Below are 22,805 nucleotides of genomic sequence, written 5' to 3'. Positions count from 1 at the left end.
CTAGCAAGTAAACATAGATTATATATTTTCTTTTCTTTCTAACTTGATGACATTCTCTTTCTGTTTTAGTTAATATAGCACTACCTTTATTTTGTTCATTTTTTATGCACTAATGTCATTAAGTATTAGGCTCATGGGCAGAGAACAACATGGTCACATAGTGATTAGCAATAGATCTTATTGTTCTGGGTTCAAATTCTCCTCCCAGTCATTGTCCTTGTGCTTTTTGCCATGTCATCATTGGTTTTCCACCAGGGACATCCCCAAAGAAAAGTGTAGTCGATGAATTGGCAAGTCTAAATTGTCCCAAATAAATATGGATGTGTGGGGTTGTATGTGTAGACTATTACCCTGCCCAATGTTTTTTTTCTGATTTGCGACCAGTGCTTCTCAGATAGCCTGTGATCTTATGCATATATGAAAAAGGTTATATATATGAGCAAAGTGAGCTGGGACATCTGTGTGCAGTTTGCTTGCCCTCCTTGTGTTTGATTCCAAAGATTGCTGTTTCATTCTATATAGGTCTGTTGTGGTTGAGTGTGTATACTACAGTTGTTAGGCACCCACTTTGGTCTGACTCCTCCTGGGGCAACCTAAGAGTCTGAATAGAGAAAATGGATGGATTCTTGGTGGTACCAATAGGTAATGCTGTGACTATTGCCAAACGTCTTGGGCAAAGCAGATTTAATTGTGTGCTTTGTGGATTCAGATTCACAAGCAGTGCATCAAAGTGTACAAAAACAGACATTCTGCTGTAACCAAACAAATACAGACTTGTGATGTGAGCTATTATTCACGCTGAATGTCAAATATGAGAGGCGTAACACAGTAAAAAAAAAGGACTAACTTGGGTAAGATGAGCAAAACTGGCTTTCACATACAAGAAATGTACTGCTGTACTACCTCCCTGCCAAAAAGAAAGAGGCGACAGCAAGTTGGCAATTCACATAAACATCGTCTTTGTGAACATTTCACAGCTACAGCTCACTAAACTGAAAAATATTAATGCTCTGCAGAAGCAACGAAATAGTGAAAATGAGCTGGCAGTGGAAAATGGAGCTACAGTAGAATGGGTGCATCTGTGATATGGGACGTACCCAGCGGAATAAATCTTAGGCAATATAAACAGAGGTGTGAGCCAACTCTCGATAAATCTAGCTTTAAAGTGAAGTGAGCTAAATGAGAGCAATGCACGAATCTACATATACATCTAGTGATCTTAAAATGTTTAGAAATCTATGCCAAATATCTTTTGTAATACATTCAAGAGCCCTTGAATTTCCAAACAAGTGCAGAGCATTTTAATCTTTCAGATCCACGTGCAGCTTCCAGTTGACTGGAGCTGGGGTCCAGAGGAGTAGGAGGGTGGATGGCTATGTTTCCTGTGGCTGGCAAGACATTCCCTTGAAGCTTCAATAGACAGTGTCAGAGATCAGTGAGGCATAAAGCTGATGTTGGCACTGGGCTTTGAGAAAGCTGACAAGTGGCTAAAGAACAATGTTGTGCAAACCAAAAGCAACACAATTATCAATGTGGCAAGTGACCACTGCATTGTTCCTGAGCTCACACCTGACTTACATTATAGTGCTCATGCCAGCTTTACTGTGCTGTTAGTCATCCTATACTATCAGTCAGCTCTTCTTAACAATTGACACTTTGTTCATAGAGTTTAGGGGTTCGACAGCTCATCTCAGACCCCCTTAATGTTTTACATCAATTTATCTCCTGTTGTAATTAGTTTGTAGTGGCAAAACAGCACAATGAGTAATATTTCCATCCCGTATCACCTGCATTGGCTAGATCCTAGCTGCCTGTGAAGTCTGCATGGTCTCCATTTGTTTTGCACGGGATTGCCATCACACTCCATAAATACTGTCAGGTTAGCTACAATCTCTCAATTGATTTGAGAAGGTAAGGGGCACCATCTACATCCTGTTACTGTTCTGAGATAGATTCTGAATCCTTACAACCATGCCCATGTACAAGTTTTATTAGAAAATGAATTAATGTAATTCAGTTATTTTTGATGAATTATGTTTACATCTACCCTATAATCCTGACAGTTGTTAAGATTTTTATTGCGTTTTTTATTATATAATTATGTTTTCCTTATGGCACTTTATAAAAGCATACGTCCATCAATCCATTTTCTGAACCAGCTATTTCCAATATAGAATACTGGCATTTTCTACAATAAAGACAACAATAGGCAGATGCCAGAATAGAACACATTGACATGTACACACCTACACTGACACCAGGCCAATTTAGAACCTCCAGTTAATTTAGTATGAATTTCTTTGAGATATGAGAGAACACATGACTGCCAGAAAAAAATCACTGTGAACACAAGGAGAACAGGTAAACTCTAAACGAGTTGTAATTGCATTAGTAATGGAAACTATGTCTCCAGAGCTGTAAAATATTAGTACTCATTCTGTGCCACCATACTTCCCAGTGTAAACCATAACAGATGCATTGACTGAAAAATTCAGCAACAGGAAATTACTGAAATATGCCCCTTGAGTGTTTTTTTTACTTGCTTTCGGCCTTCCTTCAGTGACCACATCTTATTTTAGGACAATAATTTGCTTTTCTGAAAAGATGAAATTACTTTAAACATTTATAGTATCTTGGGTAAATTGATGACTCATGTGAGCGAGTGTGGGTAATTTTGTGAATGTGCTTTCATGAATTGTTACTCAGTCCATGGCTGGTTCCTGCATTATGCCTGATACTTTCAGGAGTAGCTCCAGCCTCCTACAGCCTTCAACTTGTTTAAAAGGGTTTAATGATGGATACATGGACATATAAATGTATGAATGTATGTTTTTAATTACTCTTAACTAATTTTGCTGTTTGCTTTGTAATTTGGTTATTTTTGCTAATTGTAATATTTCTGGTGTACATTTTTATGTAGTTCCTTGAGACATAATCAGTTCAGGTAACACATGTTTAAATTGTAGGGTGGCAAAATTCCAATTCGATGGACTGCACCTGAAGCCATCGCCTATCGTAAATTTACTTCCTCGAGTGACGTTTGGAGTTATGGAATTGTGATGTGGGAGGTGATGTCCTATGGAGAGAGGCCTTACTGGGATATGTCTAATCAAGACGTAAGTTTGTTGCTGCTTTATGGTATGATGGATTCTGCACAATGCGTTTTCTGTACTTATTATTATTATGACTGGTTGACATTGTTTTGCAAGGTACAGTGACTTATATGCAGTAGAATTTTCTTTCTTTCTTTCTTTCTTTCTTTCTTTCTTTCTTTCTTTCTTTCTTTCTTTCTTTCTTTCTTTCTTTCTTTCTTTCTTTCTTTCTTTAAATTTGTATCACAGGCCAATTAGGCAATTTGCTCAGGCTTACAGATTGAGATTTAAAGTTCATGATCTTAATCATCAACATTAGATATTGAAGTTTTTTTTTTACTCTCTTGATGATTACCTTTTTATAAGTTTAACAGAGTTACAATATGGGATTTCAAAATGAAAAAAATGAGTTGTAGAGATGTGGTTGTTTATACCATCCCCATAACATTCTGTCCAGAACACCCTCTACACTTACAGTATTTGATGAGATTTCAGCAAGTCCCTAGGATCTATAAATATCCACCAAAGGCTAACCCACCACCGACAGCTTCTTCCCTCTCACTCTACGTCCAGCCCTACTTCATCCAGCCACACCTGCCTATACATGCTTACCTACAGATTCATTCACCACTTATTAATGTAAAACACAAAGCTCTCTATAAAATACCCAATCCTGCCACTGTGTCCTTCACACATTTGCCAAAGGCTTACCCAGCACCCTTCAGATTGCAGTATACCACACAACATTCTCTTCACAAGCCTGCTTTATCCACCAAACCCCATTCAAACAAATAAAAAAAAATCACACCAATTTTTCTTCCATTCATTTCCTCCCACCCATTCTAAAACCAAAAGTTCTCTAAAAGAGAGTGCCATAAACTCTGGGTCATAGGTCTTTCTAGCTTGCAGTTGAATTTTGTTTATATTGAAATACTTACCTCAGAATATACATTTACATAAATGTATATAGTAGCAATACAGCTTTTTGGTAGCCCCTTTGTGTTCTTTGTTGTGCCTACTTTCTTTAAAAAATATTGCCATTTGACTTGCCTGGACGCTACTGGTTTGCTCGAGGTTATGAATGATCCTTGTTTAATATAGTTTGCTAGTCCCAGCATACACTAAGCACAAATTTAATACTATGGAGCCTTAGTCTTGCAGCTGACAGTGAAAAGGACCAGTCATGAGGGAAGAAGTACAAAAACAGAAGAATTATTAAAGGAATATGAAATTTACAGCTAGCCAAGGAATGGTTATGTGGAAAGTGTTTGAATGATTGTATAATATACCTCATTATGTTGTGCTTGTATTTGCTTTGTGATGTTCATTGTGTAAGCCAATATAGATAATAATGGTTCATTCAATTAATTATTCTTTATTAATTCTAGCATTTGATATCTTTAAATGGATGCATTTTTAAACAGGTTATATAACCAGAACAGGCTAGTATGATACTGGTGACTATATTTTTGGAAAGATAATAATTAGGAAAGATTTTGAGGGTGAAAGGAAATTTTAGGGTAAAGCTAATAAGAAAATGAATGAGAGGCTTAGTACTACATACTGTAGAAGTGACAATTAAAGAAAACTTAAAGCATATGCATAAAGGCACAGGTAATAATGAGGAAACATGAACAGAAAGCCAGAATAATGTTTTTAAGTTTAAAGCCTGTGACTGTTTATTAACACTTGCGCAGTATATTTGAATGTAAAAGAAAAAGAGACGTGCGTACTTGATTATTGGTTGTTAAGTAAAATGTTTGTTGTTTTAGCCTTTTTTCTTACCTCTTCACAAATTAGGAAATTAAAGCACTACAGGGTTTATCAAGAGTTTTGTTTTTGTGCTGCCAAGAAGGAATCATACATCAGATGTTCTGTTAATAATACCACTTGTTATGAGAGTCGCTTTCAATGTCTAATTTTTAATGCAGTGTACATTGCTCACTGCTGTACTGAGAATGTGTGTCTCAGGCTGTTTATTTATTTTGTCCACAGGTAATTAAAGCAATAGAGGAAGGCTACCGTCTCCCTCCCCCCATGGACTGCCCCGTGGCTTTACATCAACTGATGTTGGATTGCTGGCAGAAAGAGCGAAGTGATAGACCTAAGTTTGGGCAAATTGTCAACATGCTGGACAAACTGATCCGCAACCCTAACAGCCTGAAGAGGACGGGTGCCGAGAACACAAGGTCACTATCAGGACAGTGTGCTAACTGTGATGTATTAGAGTGTGGATGAGATGTGACAATGTTTCTAAATTGCTCTGTTTATAAAATCTGCTGCATTACTTACCAGATTGCAAAGTTGCACCCAGTTTCAGATATGATTCCTAAAAGGGGAATCTACTAGTTCAAGAATGCTTTTTGAAAACCCTCCAAGAACTTCGTTATAGTTTTTTTTTTGTATCACCTTTCTATTTTCTGAAACAATCTATTCCTTGTATAGGGTTTAAGGGCATTAGAACAAAACTGGGAGCCCACATGGATTTCACCACAAGGTATAGTCAAGCATCCACACATGCAGACAAGCATACACATACTCTCACTCATATGATTACAATTTAGAGAGACCATTTAAGCCAGGAGAAATATCTTTGAAATGTGGAAGGAAACAGAATTACCCAGACGAGACCCATGGGAAGAATATGCAGACTCCAAAGAGAACTGAATGTTGATCCCTGAAGCAGCAATAACTACTGTATCACTATGTTGCTCAGTTTCTATTTGAGCCACACACACCACACAACGAATAACCTAGATTGGGACCTGAGTGCATCAGGTGACATCTCATCACCACACTGGAACACTGAGGTTTTTTCTTTACGGAGTGCCAACCCAACCCCCAAGTCTTCCCTGCAAGTTTGAAAGAAATTAAATAAATACTGTGAAAACATAGTTTTTTATATAAAATTTTTTTACGTAAACTAAAATATATGGCTATATTTTATTTTAAAAAAAGTATTTAAAGGCTTTTTTCTTATACTTTGAAACGTAAAGAAACAATGTAGTACATATAGTAGAAAATGCAAATTCAAGACACATTAAAAATTTGCTGAACTATAATACAAATTGTAAGTATATTTTTTATATCTGCAATGTAATCCAGTCTGATCTGGTAATTGTAAGGTTTGAGGCCTAGTGTTTTACACTGTAGGTTTAATTTTTATTGCAATAACCAGACGCTGATGTCAGTTGTACTTCTATACAACTTTGTTTTGACTGTTTGCAGCACAAATGGATCCTGGAAGATACCAATTTTTTTTTTAGTGTCTTTATAACAGAACAGGAATTTTAGATTACTAAATATGCATTGAGTTTGTTAAATTGTTAAAGAGAAAGTCACATAGCTTGACCCTGTCAGATGCTCCCACTACCCTGTGAACTGTACTTATTCTAAATATTTAATGGAGTGATACATTATGTGTTGTAAAGGACTTTTACATTGTAACTGAGAAATGTTGAGCCAGATCAGACCCCATCAATAAAACAGGCATCAACAGATCTGTAGCTGAGACATTATTTGTGAGATTAAGTAAGTTATAGTGTCTGAAAGCCGCAGTTAATTTGACCAGAGAAAACATTGCATTGATTCCTTACCAATGCCCAGGCAGCACACAGGTTTTGCTGAGGCTGTCTGCTCTTGGACTTTTCTATTCAGTTAATTAAATAAATTGCATTTTATTGATGTAAATGTAAAGACCACTCTAGTCAGATACTGGATTTATGTTTGTTATGTTGGAAAAATAAATTACTCGTTGTATGAGAAATAATCATTGTAAACATACATAAAAAAACATGCCCTTGTGGCAGAATGCCTGACATTAAAAAAAATAAATTCATATCAGATCAAAGAATACTTGATCAGTTTGAGGAATGGTTTACTTTTGTAAGCCTTCCAGAAAAAAAAGGCTGGGGAAAAAATCTGATCAATAAAAGTAATTGGGACATTTAGTGAGAATAAAAAAAAATAAAAAGAAAAAACATAAGATGCTTTAAGGCTCCATAAATCAGCCTGTTCGCCTCAATTTCCATTGTAATTATTTTTAAATATGGCACACATTTTAATTCTTAGATACTCAGCTAGAATATATCTGTTTTCAAACAATTTTCTAATAAAGTTAATTAGTTAATTAATTAATATAATAACCACTCCTAATAATGAGAATATAAGATATCAACCCTTTTTCATAACTCTTTAGCCAATAGTGTCAACAGGAGTTAGACCATAAAAAGTGCAATAGCTGCCAGACTATCTCTCTTAGATACAGTCACAATAATAAAAACAGTAATTTATCAATCCAGATTGAGAACATGCTGTCTCCTGGTCCAAACCAATGAGGGCTGAGGTAATGGAGACAAAGCAATGATGGGCTTAAGGCAAGTCAGCAGTGTATAATCTCAAAACCATTAAAAATAAAAATAGTTTGCACTTTTTAAAGCTGATTTATTTATCCAGTATTTGCCCAGCCTTTTAGTGGGTACTGCTAATCAATCATTTATCCATTATTTGAACATGCTTTCTCCATCCTATGCAAAAGACAAAGTCAGACAAAGTTATAATCCTGGAAGCCTCAGCCAACTGGCTCTCCAACCTTCTTGGGCATTCTACAGTAAAGTCTGTGCTGGGCTGTCTGATATGTTGCCATAGTATCTACTTAATATTTTTTAAAATAAATTTCATCAATCCAACAAATTACTGAATTTATTTAATCCAAATTTATGGTTGAGGGACTGAATGCTATCCTTATAGTATTCTGGTACAAGGCAAGGGCCTACCTGCCACAGTAACAACATGAACATGAAGGCGAAAATACAAAACCATATCTTAAGCACTTTAATAAGTGAATCAGTGTAGGCAATGCTATTTTTGGAGTTCCACACTGCAGTGGGTTTTCTTTCACTTGAGGACAATGTTGTTAACTGTACGTCTTGATTAGGTAGGCTGCTTCTCTCTGTCTCTGTAATTCCCAAAAAGGATCTATAGAGTAGGTTTTTCTTCTCTAAAGATTTTCTAAAGATGTTTATCTTTTCATATCCTTTTACTCTTGTGTATTTAGCAGTTAGCTTTATTGAAGGCAACTTACAAGATCAGGAGGTGTTACAATTGTTTAAATTCCTTTTTTAACTTGAAGGACAAGCAGGTCACTCAAATGTAGCACCTTAAACCTTTAGAGTTCAAATTGAAATGTCTTAGTCATGACATTGCCCTACCCTCATTATAGATCAAAGAAGTATTTTTTTATGTACTGCTATATTTTTATCTAGTTACAGTATATATTACTTTTTTTAATAAATTAGTGCTTACAATGCAATTTAACTTGGAGTTGCTATTGAAAATATTTTGGCAGTTTGCATTTAGTACCAACTTGGATGTTTAGCAGAGAGCACAGTGGCCGAGTATTTAGTACCATTGCCTCACAGCTGTAGGTTCCTAGTGTGTGCGGTGAGAATATTCTGTACATGAGACTGCTTTCCAGTCACATCGCAAGCATGTGCATATTAAGTTCACTTGGAACATTTTAACCTAGTTACTGCTTTGCCCCCCATTTCTTCTGGGATAGGCACATCCTGCTCATGACCCTGGAGTGGAGATAACAAATTGAAAAATTGGAAGGATGGGTAACTATTTGGAATCTTTGCCTGCCCTTTGACATTTTATATAATTGCAGAAATAATTCACTAGTTCATAACTAGGCTGATAGCATCGCCTCAAAAGAGGTCTACTGAATCAAAAAGCTATTTAAAAGGGCAGGCTCAGCTGTGGGACATACTCTGGACTCCCTAGAGGTAGTAGCGAAGGTGTGAAAAAAAAAAAAAAAAAACTGAGTGTAACTATGAACAAGCTGCACATCCTCTTTCTGATATACTAATACCAAGTACTTTCAGCCAATGAATTATTCAGCATAGGTGTGTCAGGAAACACTACTGGACTCCTTTATATGAACAGCAATATACCTGTGTAATGCCTCACTGTGACTGTCAAGTCAGACATTTTTCTTTCTTTTTTAATTTTCTTCCATTTTGTCACTCATGTGTATTTATACCATATTGTGTGTGTATATTTGTTTATCTACTAAGCTTCTGTAAAAGGCCAAGTTTTCACCTGGGGACAAAAGAAGTTTTATCTATCTATCTATCTATCTATCTATCTATCTATCTATCTATCTATCTATCTATCTATCTATCTATCTATCTATCTATCTATCTATCTATCTATCTATCTATCTATCTATCTATCTGATCTGTGTTAACATAACTACTGTATGTCCCAGGTAACAATTGCCCGTTGTTTTGTTATTCAGTCAGTAGCTAGCTACTGCAATTACATGTAAGACAAGTCATTCTTGTTTCAATGTTTGAGTAAAATAAAAAGCATACAGATTGATGTAACTTGAAAAAAGACCAGCTTGTGTTCAGAAATAGAAACTGGATCCAAGGAAGGTCTGGTTCCAAGCCAGCCTCTGAGACTTGATCTTAAATGTAAATAAAAAGACTCCTGACAATAAACAGAAGCTATCAAGCCAGCACTGAAGCCAAAACATTGGAGCAGTTGCTTTCCGTTGTTTCGGGGGATTAGATACAAGCTAGACGCCTTTAGACAGAAGTCGCTGATGGAAAACACCAGGTGACTAATTTCCCCTCATAAACACCAATCTTTATGTAAATACCAGGTCTATATCATAATTATTTGTTATAATGGAATAGAGGGGAACATAAAGGGGAAGCCCAACTATTTTGGAAAGCATTTAAAGATCAGCTGTTTACAGCAGGGAACAAATATTACTAATACTGTAGTAAAATGGGTTGGCATTCTTGCAATATGGCTAGTGCAACAGCTTCACAACACTACAGATATGGATTCAGATTCCAGTCTGGTTACCATCTCTTTAAAGTTTGCATGTGCAGGATTCCACCAGGAGCTCCAATTTTCTCCACATTCTAAAGGCAAGAAGGCCAGATTGACTGGTGACTCTATGTTATTGCTGTGTGAAGTGCAAGGTTGCGTAAATGTATCTCTGCCTTGAGCCTGGTGATGCCTGAACAGATGCATGACTCTATCCTGGAATAAGCAAATTTGAAAGGTGGCTATAATAGTGAGCCCATGAAGTTGATTATTGGGCTAATGCTGATGTAGTGGAATTTGGCGTTTTATTGTATTGTTATTATTCTGTTTGCAGGCCGAACACAACTCTCCTCGATCCCAGCAGTCCTGAATTTTCCTCAGTAGGCACTGTGGCGGAATGGCTGCAGGCTATCAGCATGGAAAGGTATCAAGACAACTTCACGGCAGCCGGGTACACTAGTCTAGAGGCTGTGGTGCTAATGAACCAAGAGTAAGTATTGCAGTCCCTGTTTAGTCTGGTGTCGGCCCCGCTTAGACCTGTTTATTATTTCAGTCAGTATGAAGCATTCAGTTTTAAAAGTTGTACTTGAAAGCAGTGGATGGAGTGAGGTGGAATCCTTCACAGAGTTTTTGACTATTTTTTTTTTCTTTTACTCTTTAGTGACCTGGCCAGAATTGGAATCACGGCGGCAACACAACAGAGCATGATTCTGAATAGCGTTCAAGGAATGAGGAGCCAAATGCAACAGATGCAAGGCCGGATGGTTCCTGTTTGAACTGCTGCTGAAAAAACTCAAAACTCTCTCAAGAAAATAATAATATTAAAAAGAAAAAAAATTAGTTTACCTCATCCATGCACTTTAAATTGAATATCAAAAGAAAGGATATGGCACTTTTAACTCTTCACCTTGGCCCTTTGAATTACGAGGATTTTTTTTAATCTCTCTGTCTGATGGGCAAGCAAATGGAGGTTTCTCCTTCAAGGGCCACAGCGTTGGGTGAACCTACAGCTAAATGGTGGAAGCAGGGACAGCATTCTCGTCAGCTTGTCGTTGTGTTTTGGTGAACCAACCATGAACATTATTTGTAAATGTTTATTTCTGCTTTGCTGCCATACGTTGTGTTTCACAGAACTTTAAAACACGATTGCTTTTTTTTATTTTTCTTTTTTGGAACGGAAGCTCCAGCACGTTTCTAGAATGAAAAGCATTTCCTCAGGACATTCAGAAAAGTCTTACCGCCTGGCTTCAAGTCCTTTGCCGTTTTTCCTGTGGTGGAGTTGGATTAACTTGGCTCATGGAATGTAATAAAAAAAAAAAAAAACTCTTTATAGACAGAAAGAGAAGCTTGAAACATGTGGGAAGCAGCCAGGTACCCTTTGTGAAAGAACATTTGTTGGACATCACAAGGGTCAAAGCCATCCATCTGCTTGTGGCCTGCACGTTCAAACCCCTGCTGACTGGATAGCTTGGCACTGAAATCGCAAAGTACCGTCCTTATTATAAGATGAGAAGGTGAGCTCTAGGGCATCCTGTACACTTTTCACACAGACCATAGGCATACGAGATGGTACATACAACATTTAGGTGAAGTATACCTATTTTGAAAAAAAAAAAAACTCCCTAGGAAATTGGTGGTGTTAGCCACACCCAGCAACTTGACCTCGGAGGTCAGATGAAATGTTAACTTAAAATTGTCTTTCTCAATTTGATTTTCTTCAAGAGTCTCTAAAATATGTGAATGGTGAGTTTGTGTCAGGTAACTAATAGGTACAGGAATGAACGCCTGCTCTAACAGACTGCATTTAGTGGGTTGGTCACTTCTCTGATCTGCTATCCAGTCAGTAACTCTTCTTTGACTGTCCCTTTAACCTCAGAACAGTTTGCACTCAAAGAGTGCATCTTTATACTGATTCTATTTCGATGGGCTTCCCACTTTGTTTTTGCAGTACACACACTGAAGGCCACTGAAACTCAAAGGTCTTCAGCACATTGTCTACTAAAACTGGGACTTGTCAGGATTCCTCATTGGATGGAGTACCCCCTACTTCACATCCCGAGGGATGTTGGGAAAAGGCTACAAGTGATGAGGGTGCGTTAGAGCAGTTTCCATGAGAAATACGTTTGTAAAGTAGTGTGTACAGAATAGATTTTTGAATTACTGATTATTTTTACTGGAACCATTAATATTTATGCAGTGTTTAATACACAATCTCCAGAGAAGCCAATAATGAATAATATTTGATATCATGTAATGTACATTCTTTTGTTATATTGTTTTGTGGAATTCAAAAGCAAAAAGTTTATTTATTCTTTGACAACACTTGTCTTTGCATTTGAGTAATGGTACAGAATGAAGAAAAAATGTTTGGTTCTTTTTACAGAAAGCGATACATGTATTTTATTATTTTATTATTTTTTGTACAGGTCCATAATTTCATTTACACCAAGGCTCTCGTTCATGAAGTGTAAAAAAAATGTACGACAGCCATTGAGTCTGTTATTTTTTAAAAACAGATGAATAAAGAGTTGGAGTCCTTTATTTAGATGTTTTTGATTTTTTTATATGCATTTTGTTTATTAAAAGTAGAGAGTAATAAACACACTGCATAAATGATAATTTTAAGAGGAAAAGACAGATGGTAGCAAATGCACTAGAAACCAAATTAATCAAACTCTGTTTTATATAATGCTTTTCAAAGTAAGCAACATCATGTTTTTCCAAAAAGAAAAATGAAATTCAATCAAATTATTTTAAAAGGCCTTTATTTTTTATAGCAGCTTTCACAGTCCATGCAATATCATTATTTTGGTGCATTATTATGGTGAATACTGAATGTCAACCAAAAGAGCACTCTTTTGCTTTATTTATTAATAATAGTAATTATTATTAATTACATTTATATGGCACTTTCCTTGCTTCTCAAAGCGTTTTACGTAGACAGAGTAATTATTTCAACTACCACAAGTGTGCAGCGACCACTTGGATGATGCGACGGGTACCATTAATCCACCAATACACTCACCACACATTGGCTATTGGATGATGAAGGGATGAGAGAGAGCAAAGTAGAGACAAGGGATGATTAGGGGGCCAGAATAGACAATGGTCAGTGTAGCCAGGACATCGTCGTAAACCCTATTCTTTTTGAATGATGACCAGGTATCTTTTATCAATTATGGATCTCATCCAAAGGACTGTGTCAAATATAAAGCACAGTGTCTCTGTTACTGCACTGGGGCATTGGACTCCACACACAGATCACAGGGTAAGCATCCCCTAGCTCAGCGTTTCTCAACCTTTAAGTATTTGCGACCAGAGTTTTCATAACAGTTTTAATCGTGCCCCCCCCCCAACATTTTTTTGAAAGGAGCCCACTAATACCAATTTGTTCTTTTTTAATTAATGATATATCATAGATGCATATTTTATTATACCTACTTAACTTTTATCGACATTTATCTAACTCTATACATGTATTTATTTTTCTAGTATCAGAATGCAGTTTAAGTTAATTTGTTTTGGTTTCAATAGATGTATTTTTCATATTTTTGATTCTTGTTTTCTGTTTTTTCATATCTTCGCGCCCCCCTTTTTGTTACTTCGCGCCCCCCTAGGGGGGCCCGCCCCACAGATTGAGAACCACTGCCCTAGCGGCATCACTAACACCTCTTCCAGCAGTGACCCTAGCTTTGATTTGGTGACTTGGCTGCTAACAGAGTGTTTCTACACAACCAGTTAACAGAAATGAACAAGTACATTGAATAATATACTTACATTCAATTTTTTTTTTATATAGTAAGTACTTTGACCATGAGAAGGGGTGCTATATAAATAAAATGTATTATTATTATAGTGCCTTTAATAGAAGATCTATTACATAATCTCATGAGAGAATATCTAGAAACAAATTAGACAAACTTTTAACCATTTTTAATTCTGTTTACCACTCATTACAGCAGGCAACCTACAAAACTACCAAGAGCTAATTTATCTATTTAAATAGTGCTATACATATTCATACAAAAGGCACTTTACAAATTGTAGAAGACAAACTTTTCCTTGACAGATGTGATTTTTTTTCCATGAGTCTTCATTTTCTGTATTTCAATGACAATGTGACATAATAAATAAGGTTGAATTTGTGGGCTCAAATCCCACTACTGACACTGTGTGGTCATTAGCAATTCACTTCACCCACTTGTGTTATAATTGGAAAACAAAGCAAATGTAACCAGTTGTATTTCAAATGTTGTAAGTGACCTTGGATAAAATTATCAGCCAAATAAGTAAATATAAATATACTGACTGTGGTGAACCAGCGCAGGCTACTTGAATGGATTACAGCTGAGAGATCCATTAAGACTGGGCGTAGGGAGTGGTGTTTAAAGTTGGTTTAGTAACTTGAGAGGGAAGATCAACCAAGAAGCTCTTAATGGCTAGAATTCTCAGTTAAATATCTTCTGATCCAGAGCTAAGTTTATTTAGTTTTATTGCCATTGTCTTAAATGAATTCCAAGCTAGACCACTCCTTACAGTACCGAACGAGGCACCTTCAGAATCCCAGTGGTCAGTTAGGTTTAATCGTTTAAATGCATACTCTGTTAACTAGGGTGTTGCTTTGTTATATGTCACCTGTTTACATTTTTTTAATGTTCACAACTGGCGTTAAATTTCACATCAGGCAGTTCTATCGAGATTAAAATTTACCCACTAAATATACCACTAAAATGGTATATAATTGTGTGGACCACTGTGGCAGCAAGATTTCATCTACTGGTCAGTAGCTCAGTGGATTCAGTACTTTTAGGAGATGAATAAGATGTGGAAATGATGGGTTATATGAATCAATACAGATATTCGACAACTGGGGAATTGGAATAAAAAATAAAACAATATCCTAAAAAGGACACTGTGTTGTCTCGAGATTTTCTTCTCCCTAGGTTGTACTGCCTTTCATAATTTTGAGACTGAATAATCGCCTCTTCATGTGTATTTTTTACAAATCGTTTTATGATGAGATCCATTGACGGACGTGGACTTTTGAAACTGTGTATTTTGTCATCCACAGATTTCAAAGAAAATTAGATACATAAAAATACATGAAATGCATCGAATCACTGTCATCAAGGCAGATTTTCACTGAATGTGTTGTGGGAAACCGAGCCCACAGAGGATTTTACACTTTCTATCACTTTCAGTTTAGCTCTGCTTGTAGTATATGCCCACTTTGTCCATTTTAGGGGTGCAGTGACTGTATGTTTTTTTAATGTGAATAGAAATATGTAAACAATACTGAGACACTTTGTTCCTGATGCTGTACTCAAATAATGGTATGGCTTCTTGATATTCTAAACCAGGGGTAGGCAACGTCGGTCCTGGAGTGCCACAGTATGTGCAGGTTTTTGTTCCAACCCAGTTCCTTAACGAGAACTCAATTATTGCTGATGAAGCACATATTGCTTAAGTGACATTTTAATGCTTCATTTTAGTGGTCTCGCTTGTTAAGGTTCTCCAACCTTAATTGCTTATTTCAATCTTAAACTGCTGCATTCAGTGTTTTAATTGCTCCTTTTTAGCAATAAGATGTAAAACAGGGGTAGGCAATGTCGGTCCTGGTGAGCCGCAGTGGCTACAGGTTTTCATTCCAACCCAATTGCTTAATTAGAAACCAATCATTGCCAATCTCAGACCTTATTTAATTTTATGGCTTGTTAGTCTGTGCAATGTAAGGTTCTTATATCGTAGATTTTTTTCCTTTCCAAAGATATCATCCAAATGATATGAAGCCTAAAACAGATCAGTTTCAGTCTGTCACATTTTTCTATTAAGTGTTATTAAATCAAACCGTGCATGATGAACACACACAGATGTAATTGGAAAAAAGCTAGCTGGAGAACTGCTGGCTGCTTTGTCTTTTACATCTTATTGCTAATAAGGAGCAATTAAAACACTGAATGCAGCAGTTTAAGATTGAAATAAGCAATTAAGGTTGGAGAACCTTAACAAGCGAGACCACTAAAATGAAGCATTAAAATGTCACTTAAGCAATATGTGCTTCTTCAGCAATAATTGAGTTCTCGTTAAGGAACTGGGTTGGAACAAAAACCTGCACATACTGTGGCACTCCAGGACCGACGTTGCCTACCCCTGTTCTAAACTATAGATTTGCTTGTTTAGTAAACTAATGAATGACTAGCAATATAATACTGCGTGAAGCAGGCAGCATCAGGAGCTGCTGTTCACATTTAAGTGCCTTCTACACTTCTAAAAATAAAGGTACCAGAGTGGTTCTTCAATGCGAGTCATCCACTTGAAGGTTCTAGAAAGAACCTTTGTTTACTTAGAATTGTAACAGGTTCAATAAATAATCATGGATTGAAAACAACAGATTTGTGAAATACTCATATGTTCCTGATTTTAAAAGGACTCTTGCTGCATACGGTAACAGAGGCTAAGTTCAGGATTTTTTGATCTGTCATACCCTTCTACATTCCCTACTATATGTTAAAAGTTTCTGTTTTCTCCAAACATTAAGAACTATCCATCCATCCATTTTCCAACCCGCTGAATCCGAACACAGGGTCACGGGGGTCTGCTGGAGCCAATCCCAGGCAACACAGGGCACAAGGCAGGAACCAATCCTGGGCAGGGTGCCAACCCACCGCAGGACACACACAAACACACCCACACACCAAGCACGCACTAGGGCCAATTTAGAATCACCAATCCACCTAACCTGCATGTCTTTGGACTGTGGGAGGAAACCAGAGCGCCCGGAGGAAACCCACGCAGACAACATGCAAACTCCACGCAGGGAGGACCTGGGAAGCGAACCCAGGTCCCCAGGTCTCCCAACTGCGAGGCAGCAGCGCTACCCACTGCGCCGTCCCATTAAAAACTATTTGAGAGCAAAAAGCCCCAATTTCAGGGTGCAATGAACCCTTCACAGAATGAAGTGGGTATTTGAGGAACCACACAACCCAGGAAAGTGCCATTTAAGAACCATAGAGCGTGAGAGTGCAATAAATAAATAAACTTAGGTGGATAATATGTCAAGCTGGATTAATATTTTCAGACAACTTAAAATGCCGTTCAGCTTTCATGTTAGCTCTAAATATGCCAGTCATATATCTGCAAACTTGTTGAGATATTTGTAATGCAGTGGTTTTCAAACTCAGTCTCTGGGGTCCCCTATGGCTGCAGGTTTCCACTAAAAACAAATTTCACAATTAGTCAATCATTTTTTCTTTCTATTGATTTCATTGTTATCTAGCCTGAATTATTTCTACAAATCTCATAAATATTCGTTTGTCATAGCTTTAAGTGCTTAAGTTTCTTCTGCTTTTATCTTTTTAATTATCTTTTTCTGCAGTTTGTTCCTTTAATTGTGCTCAAGTGCTGATTAGCAATTAGCAATAAGCACAGCAGACACAGGTAATGATAACATTAAATGCGATAGGTCAGCAATTACTTCCAAATGAGCAGACAAGTGAATGTGGCACTGAAGTAGTCGCTCCTCTTCAGCATTCAGGATTATCAGCATTTGAACCCAGTTTAGGGAGAAAATTTTGCAGAAAGGGCAAATTGCACACAAAATGGCAATGGACTCTTATTATTTCAAGTTTTGACAACAATAAAAAATATTTCTTATTTTTGTACAATAAGGGAATACAAATAGACAGTTGACTGAACAATGAGATCAATAAAAACAAAGAATGATGTGTTGTTTGTGAAATTGGTGAAATAAATAACTTGCAGGCAAAGTGGTCCCCCGGGACTATACTTTGGAACAATGGCTCTACTCTCTAAAAAATAAAGATGTCAAAGTGATTCTTCAGAGTGATGCCGTACAGGAACCACATGAAAGTTCCAGAAAGAACCTTTATTTATTTAGATCTGTAACAGGTTCAGTATTTAACAATGAATGGATTATAAAATATTTGTGAAATACCAACGGGTTCCTGATTTTAAAAGGACTCGTCCTGCATACAATAACACAGGTTAAGTTCAGGTCTTCTTGATCTGTCAGTATCCTGCTGGGCAACCCACAATACATTATATATTTCCTTACTTTTCAAAATATTAGGGAAAGAACCAATTTCATACGCAAAGACCCCTTCCCTAAATGAAATGGTCTCTGGCCAAGCAGTGGTTTTGTGTAAGTAAAGTGCCAATATAGAACATTTGTTTATACTCCACGAGAACAGGCCATTCAGCCCAACAAAGCTCACTAGTCCTATCCAGTTAATTTGTCTAAAAAAACATCAAGTCCAGTTTTAAAAGTCTTCAACACTACTTGGTAGCTTATTCCATGTATCTATGGCTCTTTCTGTAAGGAAAAAATTCCTAATATTTTTGCGAAGTTTACCATTAACAAATTTCCATCTGTGTCCCCATGCTGTTGTTGAACTCATTTTAAAATAACAGTCTTTATCCACTGTACTAATTCCCTTCATAATTTTAAACACTTCAGTCATGTCTCTTCTTAATCTTTTTTTGCTTAAACTGTACAGGCTCAGCTCTTTAATCTTTCCTCATAATTCAAACTCTGTAGCCCTGAAATCAGCCTAGTTGCTCTTCTCAGGACCTTTTCTAGCGCTGCTATGTCCTTTTTGTAGCCTGGAGACCAAAACTGTACACAGTATTCCAGATGAGGCCTCACCAGTGCATTATAAAGCCTGAGCATAACCTCCTTGGACTTGTACTCTACACGTCATACTATATAACCTAACATTCTGTTAGCCTTCTTAATGGCTTTTGACACCTGGAATTGGTTTTAAGATCTCTTGAACAGACATGAAGCTGTTTGTGAGGGATCTGAAACCCTTTGTTAAAATGAAATTCAGACACCTTGAAATAACTTCCTGTCTTTTTAAAGATGTCTCAAAATGCAGTTCAGATATCTTGAAATCAAATTTGAGATATCATGAAATACATTTTTAAAGTATGTTCAGTAGAGGAGAAGTTTATTTTAAGATAGCAGAAGGTGTTTTTGAGGTGTCTAGGAAATGTACCCTTTAGATCAAACATGAGTCGATTTGACAATATCGCAAATGTATGTTAAGATATCTTGATTACATTTCTAGATATCTAGAAATTTCGTTTTGATATATCTTGAATAACATTCTGTGTAATTCAAGTTATCACAAATGTAGTTCACAATAACTTTAAATTACAGGAAATCCTATTTCAAAACACAGGACATTTACAAGATGCCAGTCAGTCAGTCATTTCCTAACCTGCTTAGTCCAGAACAAGGTCACAGAGGGTGTTGGAGCCTATCCCAGCCATCATAGGGTGCAAGGCAGGAACAAACCCAGGACAGGACGCCAGTCCATCACAGGGTGAACACACTCACACACACACACAAATACACACATCCCAACCACACACTAGGGGCAATTTAGTATCAGCAATCCACCTAACCTGCATGTCTTTAGACTGTGGGAGGAAATCAGAGCATCCAGAGGGGACACACACAGACATGGGGAGAACATGCCAATACCACCATGCTCTCCTCATTTAGAGGAGTTCTCTTGACTTGTACTTATTTTAAGATGTCTTCCAATCTGACTGAGACTTGTTTTTTTTTTCAGGATATTTTTTGAGATATCTTAAAATGCATTTCACAACGCCTCAAAATGAGCAGGGTATCATTTTAAGATCTCTAGAAATATATCTCTAAAAAAACATTTAAGATGTATTATCTCATATCTATAATTAATTTAAAGACATCTTAAAATTAATTTAATGCATTTCTTAAAATACATTATGAGATATCTTTAAATGTTCATTTGGTTTACCATAAAAACCACTGGCAGTTGCTGGCAAAAAAAGATTCCCACTTCTTGACAGGGGAGTAGCAGCGAAGGGTGCAATGAGCATCACACAAGGATGTTAAACTCTTTTTTAATATTGTAATTGAAAGTGCTACTATCATTACTTATGATCTGAGTGTGTGTGTGTAATTATGAGAGATTTGCACCCAGTCCACAGTTTGTGCCCAGCTTGGCACTCAGCGCTGGCAGAGTAGGCACCAGCTCCCTGGAGACCTGAACTGGATAAGCAGGTTAGGAAACGAGTGAAAGAGGGCTACAGATGGATAATGAAATTAGAAAAGTTGAAGTCTGCTGCTATTAATAAGGAATTGTTTTCTGCTAAAACTGGTGGTCCTTTTACAGTATCAGCCTCTGATATTGGCAAATGCTGCACATTTACAAGACAGGAAGCTTTGTCCCATGTCCATTTACTGTACAAATATAAAGCCATCCCGCTTTATCTCCAGGACAGAAAGGACACCTAACCTGTGGTGAGTCGCATGAATCCACAATAAAAATGGCACATACAAGTGATAACGTGCCCTCACATAATTTGAAACCCCAGGCACATAAATGAATCCACTGCTGTTCTTACTGGTGTGTTTTCACCATCTTAACTGCTCCTTTTAGCATAGAACCACTAAATTCTGCCATGTATTTCTTAAGAGGTGCTACAATGCCTTAAAAAGAAAACCCACACTGTCTGGTGATCTTGAAGCAACAAAAAAGCAAAAGCAGCTCATACAGAGACATGATTAAGAGTTTGATAGCCTCGAAAAGCCGCACAGCCCTCTAGCACCGAGGTTCTGACCTGAATTATGCCCCTCGTTCAAAGCGCTTATTGCTTTCCAGTGTCCGGTTTCTTCTTCGCCCTGCTGTTGTAGAAATCATTCCAACGCTTGATGACTTGCTGTACAGTAAGGCCTAATGGATTCTTTTGTCTTCTGCTTCTTTTCTTGCAGGAACACTAATCCAACTGCCTGGGCCTATCGACTCCAGAGCCCCACATTTGATGCAATTTTCTTTTTTTTTTTCTTTTTCTTTTTCTTAAAGGGAATATATAAATCAAGAGCAAAATGATAAAAGCAAAATATGTCTTACCCCAAAGGAGCCAGCTTGACTTTTGGATCCTGGGGCGGCACTAGCAAGCTAACAGCAAGAATCCCCAAAGAGCCAAAGTTCAGCAAAGAAACTAAAAAAAAAAAAAAAAAAAAAAGAAAGAAATTGTATCTAAAGTTCAGTGTCTATTTTAGAAATTGCACCAGAGGAATGTAACACAAAAGAAAGAAAACATTGCAAACTTCACTGGTTTTTCTCTTGTGTCAGTTTCTTTGCATGTCAATGCGCCTTTTTTTTTTTGAAGATGTGTCATGACTGTTAGTTTCAAGGAAAAAGAAAAAAAGAAAAAAAACAGTCATTTATGCTGCATTGATAAAACCTTCCTTGGAATTATCAAGTCAATTTGTGCCATTATTAAATAAAAACGAAGCCTTGATGTGTGTGTGTGGATCAATATGACATTATTAGTGCTTCATCTGCCTTCAGACTGATTCAATTGGAATGGATCTAAAGCTTCCCTGCCTCCTTCTCTTTGTGTGCCAACTCTTCATGGAAGCACCTACAGTGCCTGCTTGTTTTATAGCGCTGGTAGGCAGACGAAGCGCCAGGAGTAGCAAAATGGCTGGGGAACAGGGAGGCTGGGAGGACAGGGTGCTCAAGTAAGCCACTTCAAGTGGACTGGGGGGGATCAGGGAGAAACCTCGGGTGTTGCTTGTGTTTAAACCAAATGTCTTCAAAGACACCTTCCAACCTGACCGTTCGTCATATTGATGCGTTTATTGTTCATTTTCACATTTTCAAACGTTGGCTGTCCTAAAACCCAAGTCACAGCTGTTTTTTTACTCCCAACACTTCTTTACCAATGTGATTGTAATATGCAAAGACTATGAAATAAAAAATAGAATGTACTGTATGACTCCTTTTAATTTCGGGTTAACACTGGTTCCTAACAAAATGTTTTGTTTTGTTTTGGTTTTTTTTGTTGTGCTACATAGAAGCTAGACATACCTTAATTTTTTATTTTATTTTTTAATTGTAGGTACATATAACTTATGTAATTTATTTATGGTCTTTTATACCTAGTTTACAAATTGTTAAATAATAGTTAAAATAAAGATTGTGGATAACTACATTCCTAATAAAGTAGTTGTTGTGTAAAATTGTGTGTGGTGATTTATTGCAATAATTCAAGTCAAGTCAAGTGGGCTTTATTGTCGAACCTTCTACACACACACCATGATATATTATAGAGTAGTATGAAATTACCAAAGTAATGAAATATGGCAATATAACAATACAGAGGGTGGGCAATTTTACATAAGAGAATATGGAACAAGGAACAGCATCTGTACAAATCGACATCATGACAAACAGCAATCAATGATGACAAGAGATGTACAGTGGACAAGGGATGTAAAGGAAAGCAGAACAGAACAGTAATTAGATAAGAGCCTATAATGAGGGGGCACATGCAGGGACAGGGTGTAACATTGTCTTCAGAAGCCTGACTGCCTGTGGGAAGAAGCTGTTGTTCAGTCCTGTAGTGCTGGTCTGCAGATTCTGATATCTTATTTGTGGGAGGGGTGGGAGGCATCCCCCACAATGCTGGAGGCCTTACGGATAGAGTGACTTGTGAACACGTCCATGATGAAAGGAAGAGAAGTCCTGATGATAGTCTCTGCAGTGCACACTATCTGTTAAATGGACTTGTGATTGGATAGCAGACAGTAATGCAACTCCTCAGGATGCCTTCAGCAGTATAGAATATGGAGAGCACATGGCATGGAAGGCTTGCAATCTTCAGCCAGCACAAAAGCGATTTCCTTATCAAGGAGGAGGTATTAATAGACCACGTCAGGTCTGCTGCTAGATGTACACCAAGGAATTTAATGATTGTCACAGAACTCTTGATCTGAAATGGAGTGTTAGCAAGGTGGGCCTTCCTCCACGATCATCAACATTGATAGGTTGTTGCACTTGCACCAGCTGC

General features: G+C 37.2%; 1 protein-coding gene across 2 annotated transcripts in view; it reads left to right on the top strand.

Annotated features, from left to right (window-relative positions):
• Window positions 1–21,792, top strand: part of epha4l (eph receptor A4, like) — a 106,571-nt gene extending 84,779 nt beyond the window's left edge. Inside the window, exons 14-18 of one of the 2 annotated variants that reach the window (XR_007934275.1) lie at window positions 2,967–3,116; window positions 5,088–5,281; window positions 10,270–10,425; window positions 10,597–11,449; window positions 20,719–21,792. Coding sequence is in view for 1 of the 2 variants with exons in the window: in XM_028794400.2 (XP_028650233.1) it covers window positions 2,967–3,116; window positions 5,088–5,281; window positions 10,270–10,425; window positions 10,597–10,711 (615 nt within the window). In the remaining variant the exon portion in view is untranslated. Of the gene's footprint in view, window positions 1–2,966; window positions 3,117–5,087; window positions 5,282–10,269; window positions 10,426–10,596; window positions 12,477–20,718 lie in introns of those variants that run through there. The other variant, XM_028794400.2, reaches the window with a different exon arrangement.
• Window positions 21,793–22,805: the final 1,013 nt, after the last annotated feature.

This window comes from Erpetoichthys calabaricus, chromosome 2, assembly GCF_900747795.2.
Source record: "Erpetoichthys calabaricus chromosome 2, fErpCal1.3, whole genome shotgun sequence".
Classification (NCBI taxonomy): Eukaryota; Metazoa; Chordata; class Cladistia; order Polypteriformes; family Polypteridae; genus Erpetoichthys; species Erpetoichthys calabaricus.
Note: the sequence above shows the minus strand (reverse complement) of the source record. Positions and strands in the feature narration are given on the sequence as shown.